At 46.8% G+C, this 23861-nt stretch overlaps 1 protein-coding gene across 6 annotated transcripts in view; it reads right to left on the bottom strand.

Moving 5' to 3' along the window:
• The window catches only part of LOC117360661 (carbonic anhydrase 4-like), a 107006-nt gene that overhangs the window by 56186 nt on the left and 26959 nt on the right, over positions 1 to 23861 (bottom strand). For 3 of the 6 annotated variants that reach the window (XM_033944791.1, XM_033944790.1, XM_033944793.1), the window contains exons 2-3: positions 20103 to 20195; positions 1008 to 1034 (exon numbers count right to left, since the gene is read on the bottom strand). In XM_033944791.1, coding sequence (XP_033800682.1) covers positions 1008 to 1034; positions 20103 to 20166 — 91 coding nt within the window. In that variant the 5' untranslated portion in view covers positions 20167 to 20195. The remainder of the gene's footprint in view (positions 1 to 1007; positions 1035 to 20102; positions 20196 to 23861) is intronic. The other 3 variants (XM_033944792.1, XM_033944789.1, XM_033944794.1) reach the window with 1 other exon arrangement.

The raw sequence follows: 23861 nt of genomic DNA, 5'->3' as shown, positions 1-23861 counted from the left end.
AGCAGCCTCCTGTCACTACTATTAGGGCTTCTTTTTTTTAATGGCATAGATGTGCGTGTGTTACACACGTACAATCTATCCCATTAAAAAAAGAAAAGAAGCCCCCCACGCTGATGGCCCTCCCCAATGACCCCACACACACACAAACCGGCACCATGACCCCTCCACTGCAGCGAAAATGGCAGGAGGGATGCCTACTCCCTACTGCCTGGCTGAATACCCTCAGCTCCATGACTCAACCCGGTCCTGGATCCACCCGTGCCACTGACCCCCCCCAATCATCCCCTACCCTCTCCCCTTCCTTCCATAAAAAAAGGTAGGAGGGATGCCCACTCCCTCATGCCACCGGAAGTTCCCCCAAACCTCACTCCCCCCCCCTACCTTTGGTAGACATTGGGAGCTGGAGGATAGCATGGTCCCTCCAGTTCCCATGGAAAATAATGGGTCTTCCCCTCCTCGGTGCATCATGTGATGCATGGGGAGGAGCCTAAGGCTCTGATTGGCACAGACGCCTAAGGCCCCTCCCAAGGCATGGCAGGAGGGAGTGAGCATTCCTCCTGACAATTTCTCTCATTTCGGGGGGGATTCCCGGTGCCTTATTCATCGGGGGTCATTGGGGAGGGCCATCATCGTCGGTAGAGAACTTCTTTTTCTTTTTAATGAGTAACACAAGCAAAATATCTGTGCCATTGAAAAAAATAGAAAAAAAACAGGCTGACCTGTCTGTAACAGTGAATGACAGGTCTAAAACCTCTGATTATGTTCTTTTTGTACATCAACCGCTTGGCTACTTTGCATGGGGATTTAGCTAATTTGCATGAATAGATGGGAAAATGGGCGATCGAGGGGAAAATCACATGGTGAGCCATTTTGTGAATCAGGTCGGTAAAAGCAATCGCTAAAGCTGTGAAAACAGGTGTAGCGACGATTGCTGACTTTAGTGCATCCATCCCTTTATTCTCCTCAGCTTCAATCCTGAGGTTTATTACTGGAAATTCTACACTTACCACAAGACTTTTCATTGTAGCACCATTCTAAAAGAAAGAAAGAAAAAAATGTGAGACAGTGAGACACACTCATGCTCAGCCTTTGCTTCTAGCAATTATTTTTTACTTATGTGTGTTTAGTAGATATTGGTCAAACACCGTTACGCTGATTTCTAACACATTGCTTTGAAATATAAACTGTGACAACACTTAAATACTGTAATTATAACTAATTGCACTTGTTCCTAATTACAGTTATTGACTTCTTGTCACATTTACATATAGCATGAGCCAGAAACTAACATGTATTTCTTTATTTGGAACTCTTATCTGATATTACGTTACATTATATTAGAGATTTCTATTCCGCCATTACCTTGCGGTTCAAGGCAGTGAAGGAACAAGAAACAATATAAAATTAAAACAAGTACGATAATTAAGGGAAAGCTGGTTGAAGATATAGGCTTTCAGGTTGGACCTGCTGGAAGAATGGGAAAATTTATTTTGAAGGGCAAAAGGGAAAGTTTTAGAGAGATGAGGTGAAAAAAGGGAAATCAAAAAGATCAAAGGTGCCCATTTTGCTAGAGGAAAAATAGGGTGTGACTAGGAAACCGGACGGAAGAAGTGAGAGATAAGTAGGATTGGATGGAGCCATGGGTATTAGTATTCAGCAGCAGTGGCTGATATATAAAGTTACGCATCAATGTTTGACTTGATTTATTTATTTAGTGGTGCTATCCAGGTAACTAGTGCCACTAAGGGCTCCTTTTACTAAGGTGCGCTAGCATTTTTAGCGCACGCAGAAAATTACCGCGTGCTACGCTTCTAGAACTAACGCCAGCTCAATGCTGGCGTTAAGGTCTAGCGCGTGTGACAATATAGCACGCGCTATTCCACGCGTTAAAGCCCTAACGCGGCTTAGTAAAAGGAGTCCTATATATATGTACTTGTTTATTAGTAGACTGCAACAGTGTTTATCCATTGACATTATGCCTGTATTCCCCATGATCATTCATTGTACGCTGCCAGATTGTGATGCCTGTATTGCTCTGCTCCTTTGTGTTGTAGATAGTTTCAATAAACAGTGAGGAACCTATGTATGGTCTCCTGTAACCTAAACTGAGCTTTCTGGGAGGATGGGATATAAATCAAAATAAATCCAGTTAAGCCAGCAGGCCTTACTTTAACCACATGATCTAATGTGCTGCACGAGATTTCAGGCATGTTGCATGACACTGGGGAGGAGGAGAGGCACTGGTGGTGGCTGACTGCCTACAGGACCTGCCTCTCGCAGCGAGAGGCACATTCTTTAGGCAGTCAGCCACCACCAGCACTTCTCCTCCTCTCCGTGCCTTTTTTTCTCCCTGCACTCCCCACTGGTGGCTCAGGGCCCCGTCTGGAGGGCCGCCATGCATGTACGGACATCCGACGGGACGATGTTGCGCATTCAAGTGACGTCACCGCATCAATGTCTGTACACTTCTGGGTGCACTCGAGCTGCGGCCGCCAGTTTAGTGTGCCACGGCTCGCAAAGTTTCTGAGATACTGATGTGGAGAGTGATTGTATAATAGGTGTAAATAACATGAGGAAGGACCTAGCGAAGCTCGAAGAATGATCTGAAATTTGACAGCTAAGATTTAATGCTAAGAAATGTAAGGTCATGCATTTAGGCTGCAAAAACCCAAGGTAGCGGTACAGTTTTGTGGGTGAAGAACTTTTGCACATGAAAGAGGAGCGGAACTTGAGAGTGATAATATTTGATGAGCTTAAGGTGGTAAACAGGTCGACTAGGTGACGGCGAAAGCTAGAAAGATGATAGGGTGCATAGGAAGAGCTATGGTTAGTAGGAAAAAGTAGGTATTGATGCTCCTGTATAAGACTCTAGTGAGACCTCATTTAAAATATTGTGTACAATTCTGGAGACCACACCTTCAAAAAGATAAAAAGGATGGAGTCGGTCCAGAGCAGTGGTCTCAAACCCGTGGCACAGGGGCCACATGCGGCCCGTCAGGTACTATTTTGAGGCCCTTGGCATTATAAAGAATGATTCTTTATGGAAAATTTGTGCCTTTAAGTGTCCGGCGGTCGCATTCTGGAATGCTGCCCGCTTCTCTGCTGTAACCTCATGCAAGCGCTTTCCTGCGTCTGTACACGATTGTGAGGTGGAGTGGAGAGATCAATTGCGTACAGAAGCAGGAAAGTGCTTTCTTGAGGTTACAGCAGTGAGGCGGGCAGCGTTCCAGAACGTAAGGTAACCATTGGAGGCAGTGCAGCTTATGCGTGTGTCCAGTGCTGGAGGAGGTGAAAACTTAAGGCACAAGTTTTCCATAAAGAATTATTCTTTATAATACCAAGGACCTCAAAATAGTTGGTCCAAAATCTTGTCTCTTGCAGTTGATACTTTGATAGTTTTTCACTTTTTGCATGTTGCACTGCTTTCAGCTGTGTAGAGCTAAAATTATCAGAAGCAATTAAGGAAAGATTTATAGTTATAGTTTATAAATCTTTCCATAATTGCTTCTGATAATTTCAGATTTCAGATAATCCACATTTTGAATTTGTAGGTACTTACCTCATGCAAAGTTAATAAGCCATTAACTATTTTTTCTGCGGCCCTCCAAGTACCTACAAATCCAAAATGTGGTCCTGCAAAGGGTTTGAGTTTGAGACCACTGGTCCAGAGGAAGGCTATTAAAATGGTTGACGGTCTATGTTATAAGGCATAAGGGGGACAGACTTAAAGATCTCAATATGTATACTTTGGAGAAAAAGCAGGGGGGGGGGGAGATATGAAAGAGACATGGAAATACCCACATGGCGAGTCTATCATTTGAAAGGAAACTCTGGAATGAGAGGGCATAGGATGAAGTTAAGAGGCGGTAGGCTCAGGAGTAATCTAAGGAAATACTTCTTTACAGAAAGGATGGTAGATACATGGAATAGTCTCCTGGTAAAGGTGGTGGAGTCAAAAACTGTGTCTGAATTGAAGAAAGTATGGGACAAGCACATGGGATCTCTTAGGGAGAGGAGAAAATAGTAGATGCTATGGATGGGCCATTTGGCCTTTATCTGCCATCAAATATCTATATTTTTATATAACTGCCTAAGTGACAAGTCCGCCTCTGGACTACCATAAAATTGCTAGCTAGTGGTTAGTGCTAATAGTTATCAGCAGTAACCAGTTATATGCCACTGAAGATCAGTGGACAGTCCCATACAAGCGATTTAACCAGACAGGAGTTTCTACTGAACCATTAAATCACTTTGACTATTGACTCCAATGTATGTGAATCACAACTCCACTCATGTTCATAGAACCATAGAAACATAGAAAGATGACGGCAGAAAAGGGCTACAGCCCATCAAGTCTGCCCACTCTACTGACCCACCCCATTAAGTCTGAGTGCTGATGACTTAGTTCCTTAGCTCGACCCTCGTAGGGATCCCACGTCCCATCTATTCTTAAAGTCGAGCACGCTGGTGGCCTTGATCACCTGCACCGGAAGTTTGTTCCAATGATCCACTACCCTTTCTGTGAAGAAGTACTTTCTGGTGTTACCACTAAATTTCCCTCCTCTGAGTTTAAGCGGGTGCCCCCTTGTGACCGAGGGTCCCTTGGGAATGAATATGTCGTTTTCCACCTCGACACGACCTGTGACGTATTTAAATGTCTCAATCATGTCACCCCTTTCCCTGCGCTCCTCCAGAGTATAGAGCTGCAATTTGCCCAGTCTTTCTTCGTATGAGAGACCCTTGAGTCCGGAGACCATTCTAGTGGCCATCCGCTGGACCGACTCGGCTCGAAGCACATCTTTACGGTAATGTAGCCTCCAGAATTGCACACAGTATTCCAGATGAGGTCTCACCATGGTTCTGTAAAGTGGCATTATGACTTCAGGTTTGCAGCTGACGAAGCTTCTCTTGATACATCCCATCATTTGCCTTGCCTTGGATGAGGCCTTCTCTACTTGTTTGGCAGCCTTCATGTCTGCACTGATGATTACTCCCAAGTCCCGTTCTTCTGAAGTCCTAGCTAGTGCTTCTCCATTCAAGGTGTATGTTCTGCATCGATTTCTGCTGCCGAGATGCATGACCTTACACTTCTTAGCGTTGAAGCCCAGGTGCCATGTCGAGGACCAGTTTTCCAACGTGATCAGATCCTGCATCATACTATCCTTGAGATTGCTTTCACTTACTATATTACACAGTTTGGCGTCGTCGGCGAACAGTGCTACTTTACCCTGAAGCCCCCGTGCCAAGTCCCTTATGAATATGTTGAAAAGGGATGGTCCCAGGACTGATCCCTGCGGCACTCCGCTATTCACCTCCGATGTCTCAGAGAGGGTGCCATTGACCACCACCCTCTGAAGTCTTCCACTCAGCCAATCATTGACCCATGCAGTTAGTTTCTCACCTAACCCCATCGATTTCATCTTGTTTAATAGTCTACGGTGCGGGACACTGTCAAAAGCTTTACTGAAATCCAAGTACACTATGTCCAGAGACTCTCCCGAGTCTAGCTTTCCTGTCACCCAGTCAAAGAAGCTGATAAGATTGGATTGGCATGACCTGCCCTTAGTGAATCCATGTTGACAGGGATCCCTCAGATTTCCCTCATCCAATATCGTGTCTAATTTACCTTTAAGTAGAGTTTCCATGAGTTTACACACTATTGATGTGAGACTCGGTGGTCTGTAATTCGCAGCCTCTGCTCTGCAACCCTTTTTGTGCAGAGGAACGACGTTAGCTGTTTTCCAGTCCAGGGGGACTCTCCCCGTACTTAAGGAGAGATTGAAGAGCATGGCTAACGGTTTCGCCAGAACATCGCATAGCTCTCTGAGCACTCTTGGGTGCAAATTGTCCGGTCCCATGGCTTTGTTCACCTTGAGTCTCGACAGTTCTCTGTAAACATCAGCAGGTGTGAACTCAAAATTCTGAAATGGGTCTTCCATGCTTTGCTTTGCTTCTAGCCGTAGCCCGTGCCCTGGTGCCTCGCAGGTAAAGACTGAACAGAAGTAATCATTCAGTAGTTTGGCCTTATCGGAATCTGTTTCCATATAGTTCCCTTCTGGCATTCTAAGGTGTACTATCCCGTTTGCGTTCTTTTTCCTGTCACTAATGTACCTGAAGAAGGATTTGTCCCCTTTCTTAATGTTCTTCGCTAGAGTTTCTTCCATTCGAAGTTTGGCCTCCCTGACTGCTGTTTTGACCGCTGCAGACTTTGTCCTGTATTCAATGTTTGCTTCTTTTTCCCCAAAAGCGCCCCAAAACATCTCTACGTCTGAGTCAAATAAAAATATGCATATTCTTGTCACTGCATGTCCTTTTACATGTGTGACCCATTTAAGTCCTGTTTTACATTCGTAAAAGTCTTTTAAAAAAATGACCCTCTTAGTGGTTCCATATCAATGTTAACTATGTTAGTGCCAGTATTGCCCTCATCTTCTCTTTTATATGGATACAATTTGACCATAAAAGAAGTTAAATGGCCCAGTTGTTTGCATATACAGTAAGTACCATAATTCCAAGAATAAGCAAGTTAAAGCATTTGACACCCAATGGTGAAAGCATACCTTGGATTGAATATTGACCCTATTATTATCATCATCAGATCCAATAGTCAACAGCAGCAGTGATCAGATTAATTTAAAACATGGTGGCAGTATTTAAATGAATATGTATATTCAGCTCCCCCACATGTGGTCAGCACTGAATATACAGATAGGGCAGTAAATGCTGCCACAGCGGTCCATTTAATTTACTTCTGTTCTTCAGCAAGACTAAACTAAATGAATGACTTATCCTGATAGCAGATGAATATCATTGCTAGCTGACTGATTTCTCATCACCATCCTTAACTCCACCCACCTTCCACTCCATTGGTTAGAGGGTTTTCTAGCACTACACAATCCATATAGGGGGTAATTTTACAACAGGGTGCCTACAATTAGACACATGGAGAGTAAGCAGTATCGTACTTTCCTTCATATTATTAACGCCCACTTAGTAGCATACCTGGGTTTAAAAGACAACCTGACAGAAGCCCTTAGAGCCAGCACCATCAGTCCCCTATATACTGTATATATATAGCCTGGTGCCTCTACTTGAAGAAAAAGGGACTTAATAGGTAAGATTTCCCTACCCTCTTTCCCCTTAGGAAACTATATAAAAAAAACCCCAACTATTTGAATTCAACTCTCTAGGGAGAGTGTGGTGCAGTGGTTAAAGCTACAGTCTCAGCACCCTGAGGTTGTGGGTTCAAACCCCATGCTGCTTCTTGTGACCCTGCGCAAGTCACTTAATCCCCCCATTGCCCCAGGTACATTAGATAGATAGTGAGCCTGCCAGGACAGACAGGGAAAAATGCTTGAGTACCTAAATAAATTCATGTAAATCATTCTGAGCTCCCCTGGAAGAATGGTATAGAAAATTGAATGAATGAGATTCAGATTGATGTTGAAGGCATCATTCCATGCAGTGGCCTTAAACTCTCCCCCAGCTCTTTCATCTGCATCACTGACAGCTTTCATAGAACTCCCTTTTAGCTACAGCAATCACTCTTCCCTTCTTAGAAAACTCCACCCCTTCTCCAAAGCAAGAGTTGCAACGAAGAAGAGAAAAAATACATTCCTGTATCAGCACATTGTCAACTCACAAACAGGCTTTATGAAACACACAAAATTAAAATACCAGTCTGATCAACTCACAAACCTATTAGTTTGCACATAGGTTACGAATGTGCTAACATTTAGGCATGAGCACTTACACCAGCCATAGAAATAGTGTAACAGTTTTTACCTACGTTCAACAGATACCCATGAAACTTACAATATTCTGTAAGTTATGTAAGTGGGAACCACTGTTCCCTCTAAGTTGAGCAAGATTCCTTCCCTACAGTCCCACAAGTAGGGGTGCTGTTTTACTATCATATCTTCAATAGAGAGGGACAGGCAAGCTCTGCAGAACTCCAGGGAACTTGCCTGTCTCTAGTGATTGAAACACAGTATTGAAGCACCACCTACCACTGGCAGCAATGCAATTGGAGGACTCCTGTGTGGTCTGGAAGCCCATTTGGATCCCAGTGTGTGAAAGTGATTTCTCCTGTGTAAGCTAAGTATGTGAGGAGCCTTTTTGCATGACTTCGTTTTTTCAGTGTGTCATCTGAAGCTTTTTGAACTTTTGTTTTCTTGACTGGCCGGTGTGGTTGAGATACAGGTTTTTCTCAATAGGATTAGTACCTTTGAGGTTTTTTTTACTGCGTCTCCCCTAGAGAGCTGCACGGGAACGGGGACGACGGGAATCCCGCGGGACCCGCGGGCATCCCGCGGGTTCCCCCTTTGGGTCACGGGGATCCCGTGTGGACGCCCCTAGGGTCGCGGGGATCCCGTGGGGACGCCCCCTAGGGTCGCGGGGATCCCGTGGGGACGCCTCCGAGGGTCGCGGGGTTCCTGCGGGGCTGGATGTACTCAGTCGCGCGGCTCTTCTCCCTACCTTCTCTGCTTGCAGCACAGAGCCGAACGGAAGTCTTCCCGACGTCAGCGCTGACGTCGGAGGGGAGGGAGGGCTTAAACAAAGCCCTCCCTCCCTCCGACGTCAGCGCTGACGTCGGGAAGACTTCCGTTTGGCTCTGTGCTGCAGGCAGTGCAGGTAAGGAGGAGAGTAGCCTCGCGGTTCGAGTGGCTACCAAGGGAGGGGGCGGTCCGCCCCGCCACACCCCGCCCCGGTTGCAGCACAGCCGGCCAGGTCCCCTTACTTTTGTGGCACTTCCCCGACCGACCGACAACAGCCCCGGTCCGACAATCCTCCCTGCCCTGTAGCCGCGAATCTAAATTATCTTCTTACAGCAGCTGTAATAAGGTAATTTAGATTCGCAGTTAAGGGCAGGGAGGTTTGTCGGACCGGGGCTGTTGTCAGTCGGTCGGGGAAGTGGCACAAAAGTAAGGGGACCTGGCCGGCTGTGCTGCACCCGGGGCGGTAGAGAAGGAGTGGGGAGAAGGACGCTGAAAGGCCATGGGGAAGACGGGAGGAGGGGGGGGAAGGACTGTGAAAGCACTTGAAGACAGAGGAGGGAGAAGGACGCTGAAAGCACATGAGGAATACAAAGGGGTGGAGAAGGACGCTGAAAGGCCATGGGAAGGGCGGGGGGGGGGGAAGGACTCTGAAAGCACTTGTGGAAGACAGAGGGGGGAGAAGGATGCTGAAAGCACATGGGGAAGACAAAGGGGTGGAGAAGGACGCTGAAAGGACATGGAGAAGACAAAGGGGTGGAGAAGGATGCTGAAAGGCCATGGGAAGGGCGGGGGGGGGGAGGACTCTGAAAGCACTTGTGGAAGACAGAGGGGGGAGAAGGATGCTGAAAGCACATGGGGAAGACAAAGGGGTGGAGAAGGACGCTGAAAGGACATGGGGAAGACGGGGGGTGGGTGGGTGGAGAAGGACGCTGAAAGGCCATGGGGAAGATGGGGGGAGAAGGATGCTGAAAGGCCATGGGGAAGATGGGGGGAGAAGGACGCTGAAAGGAAATGGGGAAGAGAGAGTAGGGAGAAGACGCTGGCAGGGAAGAAGACAGATGCCAGACTATGGGGGGAGCGGAGAGAAGAAGATGGGTGCCAGACCAATTTGGAAGGGGGAAGAAAGGGAGAGGCACAGTAACAGAGCAAATGGAAGATGCAGAAGGAAGAGAGACAGTGGATGGAAGGAATTGAATGAGAACATGAGGAAAGCAGAAACCAGGCAACAAAGGTAGGAAAAGAATTATATTTCCTTTTTTTTTATTTTGCTTCAGGATAAAGTAGTATATTAGTTGTGTTGATAAAAATTTATAAACATTAGAGGCTCTGGTAGAAACCCATTTGCAAAGTATGTATTCTTCCCAATTAATATTTTCAAATTAATAAAGTCTTTTTGCTTATTTGTAAATGGGTTTTTACCAGAGCCTTTAATTCAGTAGCATAATTAAATGAAATAACTATTTCTGAAGTTTATATGGACGGGTGGGGACGGGTGGGATTCCTCACGGGGATGGGTGGGGACGGGTGGGACTTTGGCGGGGACGGGTGGGGACGGGTGGGATTTCTGTCCCCGCGCAACTCTATAGTCTCCCCCCGCCAGTCAAAGGAGCCTATGATTTAACACTCTTGAAGCTTGTTGTGGCTCGATGGACTGGCAGTGACTTTCATTTCTGAGGCTCATTTATTTAACATTTGCTTGTGTTCAGCTTTTAGGTGACCACTCTGTTTAAACTTTTACTTACCCAGTGTTTGTGTGCTGTATGTAAATATTAGTGGCAAGTTTATAGATTGCTCTGATAGTAGTTGATAATTATTAGATAGCAGTTTTATATGCTTACTGGCCACTGATGAGCATATAACTCCATTTGAATATTGACCTGATTGTTACAATAGTGCTACCAGGTGTATGCAGTAGTTCACACACATAGTAGGCAGTCCCTCCATCTCAAAGCTTACAGTTTAATATGGAATGAGGATCAGAAAGAAAAGGAAGTAAAGGAAGGGTAGGCATGTTACTGGAGCACATAATTAACTAGTGGCTGCCGGAATCCCCAATTAAGCTTTTCAGAGCAGATCTGGTCCACCCGGGAGCTGCTCCAAAGGGACCACAAGGCAGGAGAAAGCAGAAGGGAGGCCATGGGTGCAACCCATAAGGGTATGCTCCAATGACTGGCATCAAAAAGTCTTCCCAGAAGCAGCGGTCACAATTTTCTGCTCTTGTCAGCGTTGGGCATTCCTCTCTACTTGGTCCTGCCTACTTCCTGTTTCCATGACAGCAGGACCTGGCAGAGAGGAAGGCCTGACGCCATCAAGAGCATTGTGAATGTTGTGCTGCCAACTGCAGGGTGACAATGGGAGGGGGAGGGAGAAATAGTGCACCCAATTGGGGATAGGGAGGGAGGGAGAAGGAAGACCAGGGAAGGGATAGGAGATGAAAGACAGATGCCAGACCATGGGGAAGAAAGGAGGGAGGAAAGGAAGGAAGGAAAGAATAGGAGAAGAAAGGAAAGGAGATACCAGGGCATGGGGAGGGAAGGAAAGGTGACAGATGGCAGACCAGGGAGAAAGGAGGGAGGGAAAGAGGAGAGGGAAAGGAAGGAAAGGAAAAGCCAGAGCATGGATGGAGAGGGAAAAATGGAAGGAGAAGAGAGGAGAGAGATCCTAGGGCATGGGGGAAGTGAAGCACATGCCAGACCATGGGTTGAGTTGGGGTGGGAAGGAGGAAAGGAAAGGAGAAGGGATAGATGCTAGAACTTCAGGGAGGGAGTGGAGACAGAAAGAGAAAAATGGAAGGCACAGAGAAAGAGGTGGACACTGGATGGAATGGAGAATGAAAAAAAGAAAGCAGAAACCAGAGATGACCAAAGATAGAAAAAATATTTTTTTACAATTGCTTTAGAATAAAGTAGTATTGTAGCTGTATTGATAAACATTCATAAATAGAAAATTTAAATAAGGTAATCTTTTTATTGGACTAATTTTAATATATTTTGAACTAACTTTTAGAGACCAAAATCCCTTTCTTCAGGCAGTGGCGTACCAATGGGGTGAAAGCAGAGTGCTCCCCCAAACCCTATTTATATGGGGGAGTATTAAAAAAATTAATGACCCTGGGTATCACATGCCCCAGGTATGCCACTTTATCCCAGGACAAGCAGGCAGCTATTCTTGACTGATGGGTGACGGCACCGACGGAGCCCCGGTACGGACAATTTTAGAGTGATTGCACTCTAAGAACTTGGAAAGTTCTGGCATGCCGCACCGCGCACGCGCGAGTGCCTTCCCGCCCGACAGAGGCGCGCGGTCCCCAGTTTCTTAGTTTCCGCGGAGCTAAGAAGACGCGTTTTTTTCAACGGCTGTTGAAAATTTTTTGAACTTGCCTTCCCGCTCGCGTAAACCTTTTTGCCTTTTGCCTCTTTCTTTTTCTTTCATTATTTTCAAAAAAAAAAAAACAAAAAACTTTTGTTTTTTCATTCAATTTGGCTTTTCCCCTGCGGGGCCCTCTGCCACCATCGAAGCCTCGGCCTTCGATTTGGCTGAAGCGGTGTTCACGTTCATGCCCCCTCAGCCAGGTTTTAAAAAGTGCCAGCGGTGTGCTCGGCCCATATCTCTCACGGACCCACACAACTGGTGCTTACAGTGTTTGGGTCCTGAGCATCAGGCCTCCACCTGCACCCGTTGTGCCACACTGAAAAAGAGAACATTAAAAAATCGCCAAATACAACAGCGATTACTTTTCGGTGCCGAGATGTCCGATCCCGTTCCATCGACTCCGACTTCGGCACCGGTTCAGTCGGCACCCTCTTCTTCGACGCCGCAAGATTCCGCACCGGCGTCCCAACATGCAGGTAAGCCGGCTAAGAAGCCTTCCCCGCTGGAACGTCCTCCGGTCTCGAGTGCAGTGAGTCCAATCCTGCCGACTGTGAGGCGCCAGCGGAAGCGCTCCGCCCCTATTGAGGTGAGTCCCTCGACATCGGGCTCCTCATCTCCGGGGTGTCGAGCGGCACCGCAGGTACCGCAGAAGAAAAAAGCGGTACCGGTGCCATCCCTTGATGACCGTATTACGGCCATTCTCCAGGAACAGCTCAAGCAGCAATTGCAACAGCTCCTTCCAACGATCCTGGCACCGAACCTTCCGGTGCCGGTCCGCACTGAGCCGGTACCGATAGTGGAGCAACCTATATTGTCGGTATCCACTCCCTCGGTGCCGATTCACTCCACCTCATCGACATCAATGCCAGTCCTTGCGCCGGAGCCGAGAGCTCAGCATCAATCGGTGCAGACTTCGGCTCCGGTACAACCGATTACATCGCCTGGGTCGATGTCAATGAGATCGGGTAAGTCGGTGCGCAAGACCCGGCATGTAGACCCAACTACCCCTGAGTCTAGGGATCGTTCTCCCCATGTCAGGGATCCTGATCTGTGGGGAGATTCAGAAGAGCCTTTTCTCTCTGAAGGAGAATGTTCCTCAGATGAGGAGGAGTCTGCTGTACATGACCCGTCCTCTAAGCATGACACTTCATCTTTCTCCAGTTTCCTGAAAGATATGTGTGATTCTCTGTCTATTCCTTTGGAGGCTGAATCCAAAAAGTCTAAAGCTTTTCTGGACGCCCTAGACTTTGACCAACCTCCAAAGGAATATTTGAAGCTCCCTCTTCACGACATCTTGAGGGAGACTTTTTACAAGAATTTAGAGACTCCCTTAACGGTTCCAGGGGCCCCACGTAAGTTAGACTCTCTGTACAAAGTAATTCCCATTCCTGGGTTCGACAAACCACAACTTCCTCATGAATCTTTACTTGTCGAATCCACCCTTAAAAAATCTGCAGGAGCCAGTGTATATGCTTCTGTTCCTCCTGGCAGAGAGGGCAAAGCCATGGATAAATTTGGTAAGAGGCTCTACCAAAATGCAATGTTGGCAAATAGAGCTGGAAATTATGGCTTTCATTTTTCTTTCTATTTGAAACATCTCCTTACCACCATGGCTTCCTTTGAGAAATACCTTCCTCAACGGAAACAACAATCTTTCCACCATTGCTTGTCTTCTCTGTTTCAGTTGCGTAAGTTCATGGTTAGATCCATTTATGACACCTTCGAACTTACATCCAGAGCGACAGCAATGTCTGTGGCAATGCGTCGCCTGGCCTGGCTTCGGGTATCTGAACTGGATGTTAATCATCAAGATCGGTTAGCCAACACCCCATGCCTAGGGGATGAGCTTTTCGGAGAATCCATGGATTCGACTACTCAAAAGCTGTCGGCTCATGAAACACGTTGGGATACCCTTCTTAAAAATAAGAAAAAGCCTCCCCCAACAAGGCCTTTTAGACAACAGTCAGCCTATCAACGCCGTTTCACAGCTCGGCCATTGCCAACAACTGCTCAGCATCCCAGGCGTCAACGGCAGCAACAGCGTCAGCCTCCCAGGCAACAACAGCAACAGCAGCCTGTTAAGCCAACTCCACAGCAGAAGACACAACCCTTTTGACTTACTTCTCCAAAGTATAGCCAGTACTCCTATATCTGCTCTCCTGCCTCAACCTATAGGAGGTCGTCTCTCTCTATTCCTCAGCCGGTGGGAAGTTATCACTTCGGACCAATGGGTCCTCAACATCATCCGCCACGGCTACTCTCTCAACTTTCAGACTCTTCCATCCCAAAACCTACCAAAAGAGTCTGCTTTGAACAGTCCTCAATCTGCCCTCCTCATTCAGGAAGTTCAATCCCTCCTTCTTCTAAATGCTATAGAAGAAGTGCCTCTAGATCAAAAGGGTCAGGGATTCTACTCCCGTTATTTTCTAGTTCCCAAAAAAACAGGAGATCTCAGACCAATTCTAGATCTTCGCGATCTCAACAAACATCTGGTAAAGGAAAAATTCAAGATGCTTTCCTTAGCCATTCTTTATCCTCTTCTCAACCAAGACGACTGGCTATGCTCCCTCGATCTCAAAGAAGCATACACTCACATTCCAATCAATGTAACCTCCAGACAGTATCTCCGTTTCATGATCAATCAGTGTCATTACCAGTACAAGGTGCTGCCCTTCGGTCTTGCTTCCTCTCCAAGGGTGTTCACCAAATGTCTCATCGTGGTAGCTGCTTTTCTGCGCTCTCACCACCTTCAGGTATTTCCTTACCTGGACGACTGGTTAATCAAGGCCACATCCGCTCCAGCAGTTCTCCTGGCCACCAACCAAACCATCCAGTTTCTACAAATATTGGGATTCGAGATCAATCTACCCAAGTCTCATCTCATTCCCACTCAAAGACTCCAATTCATTGGAGCGATATTGGACACACTCCTCATGAGAGCATTTCTACCATCCAACCGTCTTCAGACTCTTCAGTCTCTATGTCAGCAGGTACTTCCACAACATTCCATCTCTGCCAAACAAATGATGATACTCTTGGGTCACATGGCATCCACAGTTCATGTCGCACCCCTCGTACGTCTTCACCTGCGAACTCCTCAATGGACCCTTGCTACTCAGTGGTCCCAAGCGACGGATCCTTGCTCACGACACATCTCTGTGACATCATCTCTTCGTCAATCTCTACAATGGTGGTTGGTATCCTCAAATCTATCCAGAGGTCTTCTGTTCCATCAGCCTCCTCATCAACTAGTCATCACCACCGACGCCTCTCCTTATGCATGGGGAGCTCATTTGAACGAGTTCCAGACTCAAGGTCTTTGGACAGCCCAGGAAAAGAAGCATCACATCAATTTCCTGGAACTCAGAGCGATGTTTTATGCCCTCAAGGCCTTCCAACATCTTCTCTTTCCTCAGGTCCTTCTGCTGTGCACGGACAATCAAGTGGCCATGTACTACATCAACAAGCAAGGGGGGACAGGCTCTCGCCTCTTGTGCCAGGAAGCACAGAAGATCTGGACTTGGGCCATAGATCACCATCTCTTCCTGAAAGCTATCTACATTCAGGGAGAACAGAATTCCTTAGCGGACAAGCTCAGCAGAATTCTCCAACCTCACGAGTGGACATTTGATCCTGTAACTCTACAGTCTATCTTCGCTCAATGGGGCACTCCTCAGATAGACCTCTTTGCAGCTCCTCACAATCACCAGCTGCCCCTATTCTGCTCCAGACTCTACTCTCCTCACCGTCTGGCAGCGGATGCATTTCTCCTCGATTGGTCAAATCTGTTCCTGTACGCTTTCCCTCCTCTGCCTCTCATGTTGAGAACCTTATTCAAGCTCAAGAGGGAACGAGCCACCATGATTCTGATTGCTCCGAGGTGGCCCAGGCAACATTGGTTCTCCCTTCTACTTCAACTCAGTTCCAGGGAACCTTTTCTTCTTCCACTGTATCCTTCTCTGCTTACACAGCATCAAGAGACCCTTCTACATCCCAACCTCCAGTCTCTGCACCTGACGGCTTGGTATCTCTCGGGCTGACTTCTCATGATACGCTTTTGTCTCAGCCCGTTCGTTCCATTCTAGATGCCTCCAGGAAGCCAGCCACTCTGCAATGTTACCATCAGAAGTGGACGAGATTTTCTTCCTGGTGCCTTCTTCATCATCTTGATCCGACTTCCCTGGCAGTGGAGACGTTGTTGGATTATTTGCTTTCTTTGTCTGACTCTGGCCTTAAGTCTTCTTCCATCAGAGTCCACCTCAGTGCCATTGCTGCTTTTCATGAGCCGATCCATGGAAAACTTCTATCAGCTCATCCCCTGGTGTCCAGGTTCATGCGGGGTCTTTTTAATGTGAAACCACCTCTTAAAGCCCCTCCTGTTATCTGGGATCTCAATGTGGTTCTTTCCGCCTTGATGAAGCCTCCATTTGAACCTTTGGCTACCGCTTCTTTCAAGTTTCTCACTTGGAAGGTACTTTTTCTTATTGCTCTTACCTCTGCCAGGAGGGTCAGTGAGCTTCATGCACTGGTTGCAGATCCACCTTTTACGGTCTTTCACCATGACAAGGTGGTTCTGCGCACGCATCCAAAGTTTCTCCCTAAGGTTGTCTCTGAATTCCATCTCAACCAATCCATTGTTTTGCCTGTTTTCTTTCCAAAACCTCATTCTCATTCTGGGGAACAAGCTCTGCATACTTTGGATTGTAAGAGGGCTCTAGCTTACTATCTAGAGCGTACGAAACCCCACAGATCAGTTCCCCAACTCTTTCTGTCCTTTGATCCGAATAAATTGGGACGTCCTATTTCTAAACGTACGTTGTCTAATTGGCTGGCAGCGTGCATTTCATTTTGTTATGCTCAGACCGGACTGACACTGGAAGGTTCTGTCACGGCCCATAAAGTCCGAGCTATGGCAGCATCTGTAGCTTTCCTCCGTTCCACTCCTATTGAGGAAATCTGCAAGGCTGCTACTTGGTCCTCAGTTCATACTTTTACATCTCATTATTGTCTGGATGCTTTCTCCAGACGGGATGGACACTTCGGCCAATCTGTTTTGCAAAATTTGTTTTCATAATGGCCAACCTTCCCTCCATCCCTCTTTTTGTTAGCTTGGAGGTCACCCATCAGTCAAGAATAGCTGCCTGCTTGTCCTGGGATAAAGCACAGTTACTTACCGTAACAGGTGTTATCCAGGGACAGCAGGCAGATATTCTTGCGTCCCTCCCACCTCCCCGGGTTGGCTTCTTAGCTGGCTTATCTTAACTGGGGACCACGCGCCTCTGTCGGGCGGGAAGGCACTCGCGCGTGCGCGGTGCGGCATGCCAGAACTTTCCAAGTTCTTAGAGTGCAATCACTCTAAAATTGTCCGTACCGGGGCTCCGTCGGTGCCGTCACCCATCAGTCAAGAATATCTGCCTGCTGTCCCTGGATAACACCTGTTACGGTAAGTAACTGTGCTGACTGACACCCCTTTGAAGCAAGGTGTATATTTAAACTACGTACACTGATCTTTTTAATCTTCCATGGCGAAACACCAGACTACATGTTGAATTTAATCAAAATACTACCCAAAGACATATAGTATATAACCTGATCAGCAATCATATGAGAATAAGATTCCCAAATCCTAGAGGAATCAAATACCAGTGATGTACCAAAGGCGGGGGGGTGCAGACCGCCCTGGGTGCCAGCCCTAGGGGGGTGCACAGCCGTCCGGATCCAGAATCTCCCACGCTGCTCTTCAACAAGACCTACAGCTCAGCGTGGCTGCCATACTTATTCTGAAGCAGAGTCAGCAGCCGTGCTGAAGTGTAGGAAGGTCCCACAATGACTGCTTCTGCTGCCTCTGCCTCCGGAAGACGTAAATGATGTCGGAGGGGGTAGACCAGCAGCCGCAGTCATCGTGGGACCTGGCCGCAACTCCCTGCGTCTGCTGGCCCACCCCCTCCGACGTCACTTACTCTGGAGGCAGAGGCAGCAGAAGCAGTCATCGTGGGACCTTGCTGGTTTAGAGGGAGAAAGGAGCATAGAAGGGTGGTGGAGGGAGAGAAAGGAGGTCAGGGTGGTATGGAAGGGTGGTGGAGAGTAACAAAGGGGCAGGGCGGTATAGAAGGGTGGTGGAGGGAGAGAAAGGGGCAGGGTAGTATGCAGTGTTCCCTCTAAGCTGCGCTGGCGTGCGCCGGCGCACAAAATATTACATTGCAGCGCACAAGTTTCTCGTCACAGCGCACGGCGTACGGCAGATGGCAGGGCAGCGAGAGGAGAATCGGGCGAGTTGGCTCATAACTTGCTGGCGCCCGATATTTTTAGCTCACAGCGAAAAAAAGTTTGCTCACAACACCCGCCCGCTTAGAGGGAGCACTGGTAGTATGGAAGGGTGGTGGAAAGAGAGAAAGAGGGCAAATGCTGATGGAATTAGTGTGCAGGGAAAGGGGAGAGAGACATTAGGGGGAAGGATACTGGATGGAATTGGGTTGGAGGGAAAGAAAGGGGGCAGATGCTGATGGAAGTGGGGGGACGGGAGAGGAGAGAGTGAAATGCCAGACCATGAGGGTGTGGGAGAGGGAAGGGAAGAAGAGGAGAGGAGAGGCGAGAGATGCCAGACCATTGGAGGACAGAAGGGAAGAAGATGGATACCAGACCAATGGGGATGAAGGGAGAGATGGAAGGGGGAGGTATAAAGTTTCTGGAAGAGGAATAGAACGAGAGAAGATGCCCTATAGAAGGGGCAGAGAGAGGGTAGACAGTGGATGAAAGGAAGAGAGTGACAAGAAGATGAGGAAAGCAGAAACCAGAGAAGAAAAGGTAGAAAAAAATTCTATCTATTTATTTATTTGCTTTAGGTGAGATGCATTGCTGTTTCTGTGATGTTGCACTGTATGCAGAATCCAGCTTCTTGGTGCTTCAGTTTAACCTTTGTCTACGTATTTCTATTTTATCCCCCCTTTTACAAACTGTAGAGCGTTTTTTATCGCCGGCCGAGGTGGTAACAGCTCTGATGCTCTGAATTCTATGAGAGTCTGAGCTGTTACCACCATGGCTAAAAACCATACTACAGTTTTGTAAAAGGAGAAGGGGTTAGTTTGTGATTACATATTCCATACTAGGCGATGTTGTTTTCTGTGTTCTGTGTGTTCGAAAAACGCAAAAATAGAACCCAAAAATAATTAGGGAGGAAAAATATAGCTACAACAAAACCTCCCCGACCCCAAGACTTGATTTATTCTCACCAACAGGAAGAACCCGGGGATGTTTCACAGTTTACACTCTTTCTGAGTGTTAGCCGGTGACAGCCTTTCCCTTATTGGGTGGCTGTGTTACTGAGGGTAATCCTGTTTCACACCATGTGCAATTTGTTGGTTAATCTAGATTGAGGTTTTTTCTTGTCTCTCCCCCTTGTCAGTTGGTATTCTTGGGGTTGGGGAGGTTTTGTTGTAGCTGTGTGTTCGAAAGACATGGTTTTCTGTTAGGATTGACTGTGCAGGATTGATCTGTACTAGTCTGGCTTGTTTAGTTTTACAATGATGTTGTACTGCTCACTACAGTATGTAAGATGCTGCCTTTTCCTAGGTACACTCTTGTGTAATATATGGATTGTTACTAAATATCATGTTTTTCATACAGATGGGGGGGGGGGGGGGTGTTGTCAAAAAATGATGGCCCCCGGCTATCACATATGCTAGGTAGGCCACTGTCAAATACAAAACTATTCACTCTACAACCTTCCCATACCTGGCAGCAAAATGGTGGAATCCTTTACCAGAACAATTAAGGAACACCCCCTCCTACCAAAACTTTTGTAAAAGCCTAAAAACCTATCTATATGGCAAATACCTCTACCCTCAAAAAACAAACAAAAAACCAACAGGTTACAACCACGAGAAACCAAACAAGAAACAAACCACCTCTCCTATCTCGATAGATGACCAAACTTCCTACCAACTGGAAAGAAGACACCCATTCCAGTACCCATAATATCAAGATTACAGCACCAGAAATAGCCAAACTTCTCTCCAAACCATATGTCATAATCATACACCGACATGAACACAAACCAAGTTATCTGTGTCATGAACCCTACTGAAATAATATAATCTCTGGATACGGCCATGCTCATCTAAATTGTATTGTAAATTACATTGAACATAAATACTAATGTAATGTAATGCGTGAGACGGAACTAGTAACTATAACTGGTTATTTTCATTGTTACCATTACAAGTTTTTATTTACCTGCTACTGCCCAGGAGGCTAGCACTCCTAGAAATATCAGCTTTGGCAAGTTGATGACACCCATTTGGATAACTGCCAAGGGAGAGATTCAATCTGAAAAATATTTCCAAGAGAGATGTCAGAAAGAGTCAAATTCTGTCCGTGATGACAAAGCCTGTCATATTGTCTTCTAGTAGATCTGGCAGGAACTAAAATCCTTTTAAAATGTAGCCCTTACTACATTATTAAGGCCTCAAAATCCATTTTCTAAAATGGCATTCACTTGCAAGGAGCTAGGTGACATCCAAAGAAGCAGTTATTAGGGTTTTGAAAATAATGACTCAGCATTGCAATTTTAAATTGGTTCAAGCAAGTAATATTTTATACACTTTGAAAACATTACATAGCATTCAGAATGTTCTCTCAAACTTCCGACAACAGCTCTCCTCTGTACACTACACACATTAATCCCAGCCTTAGGAAAGGGCAGTTCTCCATAAACCTCATATACTAGTAGTTGGAAGCCTAGTTTTTGCTCTGTTTTATGCTGTTATTACTCACAAACAGTAAGGGGCTTATAATCGAAAGGAAAAACGTCCAAAAAATGGTCTAAGTTGGCACTTGGACGAACATTTCTCAAAAACGTCCAAGCGCCGATAATCAAACCGGGTTTTGGACGTATTTCTAAATGACTTAGGCCCTCATAGTGCCGCTCAATGTCCAAAGCTAAACGTAGCATTTCGGGAGGCGTGTCGAGGGTGAGAGTTGGGCGGGACGTGGGCCAGCTTAGACTTAGTCGTACAGCATGTACAGCCCATGATCGACGGAACTTGGACATTGTGACTTAGACCATTTGAAACATGGTCTAAGTCACAAAAAACCACCTAAACTCACCAGATATGCACTGAAAACACATAAAACAGACCCTCACACACTACCCCAGTGGTCACCGACCCCCCCCCCCCCCCGCCATAAAAATTTTAATAACAACTTTAAAATTCAGCCTCCGGACCATCATCACCTGGCCGCCTGGCATAGGAAAGCCTAGTCGTCCAGCACAAAGGCAGCTTAAGTCGTCTTGGGGGTGGGTTAGGGACCCATAGAAAGGAGGACCCATGCCCATAAGCCCCTGTATCACTGCATTGATACTTAAACATGTGCACTGCCCTTTACACCCCCATAACCCTTTTTTACTGGCATATAAGTGGCTTCTGCAGCCATAAGGGCTATTGGGGTGGTAGATAAGTGGGTCTAGGGATTCTGGAGGAGGTTTGGGGGGCTCACCGTCACTTATAAGGGAGTTGTAGTGAAGAGAAGCCATGGCACCCTGTTTGAAGTTCACAGCAGTGCCCTGTAAGGTACCCCACTATTTAGGTGCCCTGTCTGGGTGTTCTGTCCATCACTTTGCAGGCCCCTCCCACGTCCAACAGGGCTTGTTCTAGACGTTTTGGACTTGGACGACAGTTGGACGAAAATGTGCTTTGAAGATAGACGTTTTAGCGGCTTGGATGATCAGATTTTCAGGACATATAATTGGATGATTTTCAAAAGTCAAAAGACGTTGGATGTCTCTTTCGAAAATGGGACTTAGGCTCTTTTTGACTTTGGACGACTTGCGAAATGGACGTAAATGGACTTAGACGTCCCTTTCGATTATGCCCCTCTAAGCTTTGTTTTGTGTCTTAACTATATATGCATGGCCTGATTCTATAAATGGCACCCTAATCATAGACGCCTAGCAATGCTTAACCCATATCCATGTACAACTTAATTAATTTTAAATTGATTATTTGGCATGTTAATTGACCACACCATTAAAAACCGATTAAATTTTTTTTGATAATTAGAGTTATATGCGAATATCCACATAGCGCCTAGTGACACCTAATTCTTGGTGCCCTCCAAAGTAGGTATGGTTAGGAGGTAGAGAATAGGCATGGTACACTTAAGCATTGCAAGATGTATGCAACCCGTCTAAGTTACCAGCTCGAATTCATCGCCAGTCTTCTTATTCCTTATAATCCATCTAAAGCTCTTCGTTCCATAACTCAGAACCTTCTTACTATTCCATCCTTAAAGCATATTAACACAGTGAGATCAAATATTTTTGCGGTGACCGCACCCTCCCTCTGGAATTCCATACACAATTATCTTCGTGAAGAATCATCTATAAATCATTTCAAAATAAAGCTATAAACATTTCTATTCCATAATGCTTTTGAATCATAACTGCCCTTGTATGGGCTAAATTACATCGTTTTCATTATAAGTACTATCCCACCTATTGTTGGTCCCTTTTTTGTTCTCTTTTCTCAGAATATTGTAGTTCTTACCTTTTTCTAGTGGCATATCCACCCCGGGTGCACGCCTTAGGGCACAGGTGTCGAAGTCGGTCCTCGAGGGCCGGAATCCAGTCGGGTTTTCAGGATTTCCCCAATGAATCTGCATGAGATCTATGTGCATGCACTGCTTTCAATGCATATTCATTGGGGAAATCCAGAAAACCCGACTGGATTCCGGCCCTCGAGGAGGGACTTTGACACCCCTGCCTTAGGGGGATGCACAGCCGGCCAGGTCCGGGTCATCTGGTGCCGGTCCGCGCAGGGCCGGCAAGATCGCGTTGGGGCCATTGGCAGCGTCTGGGCTGCAACGGCAATGAGCGGCATCGGCGCCCCCCCCCCCCCCCCCGCGATGACACTTAAGATCAGCAACGGGCCTCCTTCTACCCCCGGCATCAACAAAACTTCAGATCGGCAACACGGTGCTCAGTTAAGCTTCCCTCTGACTGAACTGCCTGGGCGGAAACAGGAAGCTGAGTCAGAGGGAAGCTTTGGGCTGAGCACCGCGTTGCCAATCTGAAGTTCTGTTGATGCTGGGGGTCGAAGGAGACCTGTTGCCGATCTTAAGTGTCAACGTGGGGGCAGGGGGGGTGTTGCTGATCTTATTTCCAAAATCAGAAAAGTGAGAGGAAGGGAGAGAGATGGGCCTGTGGTGGATGGAGAGATTGAGAGAAGGGGGCAGATGATGGAAGTGGGGAGAAGGTGGAGAGAGAAGAGGGCAGATGATGGAAGTGGAGAGAAGGGGGAGAGAGAAGAGGGCAGATGATGGAAGTGGAGAGAAGGGGGGAGAGAGAAGAGGGCAGATGATGGAAGTGGAGAGAAGGGGGAGAGAAGATGGCAGATGATGGAAGTGGAGAGAAGGGGCAGATGATGGAAGTAGGGAGAGAGAAGAGGGCAGATGATGGAAGTGGGGAGAAGGGGCAGATGATGGAAGAGGGGAGAGAGAAGAGGGCAGATGATGGAAGTGGGGAGAAGGTAGAGCAAATGCCGAATGGAAGTGGAGAAAGAGAACACATACTGGATGGAAGGAGGGATAAAGAAAAAGGACATATGCTGGATGGGGAAGAAGATAGAGTTAGTGAGATAGTGGAGGGGTAAAGGAAAGGGGTGGCATGCTGTGGGTAGACACAGTGAAAAGAGGGACACTGAGGACTGCATAGTAAGAAAGAATTCAATTTAGACGGAGGCAGAAAATAAAGAAGGAAGATCAGAGAAGGAAAGAGAGAGAGAGAGGAGAGAGAGATGCCAGAGTACGGGGAAGGAGACAGAGATATCAGAGCTGAGCGGAGGAAATGAGAAGAGAGAGATGCTAAAAATCACACAGGGGAGGGAAAGAGAGATGAAAGATGCCAGACCATGAGGGAACAGAGGGAAGATGATGGATGCCAGACCAAAGGGGGGGTGGGTCTAGAGGAGAGATGGCAGGGGGAGACAGACAGTT

Source organism: Geotrypetes seraphini, chromosome 5 (genome assembly GCF_902459505.1).
Source record: "Geotrypetes seraphini chromosome 5, aGeoSer1.1, whole genome shotgun sequence".
Taxonomy (NCBI): domain Eukaryota; kingdom Metazoa; phylum Chordata; class Amphibia; order Gymnophiona; family Dermophiidae; genus Geotrypetes; species Geotrypetes seraphini.
This window is presented reverse-complemented; position numbering and strand designations above follow the sequence as displayed.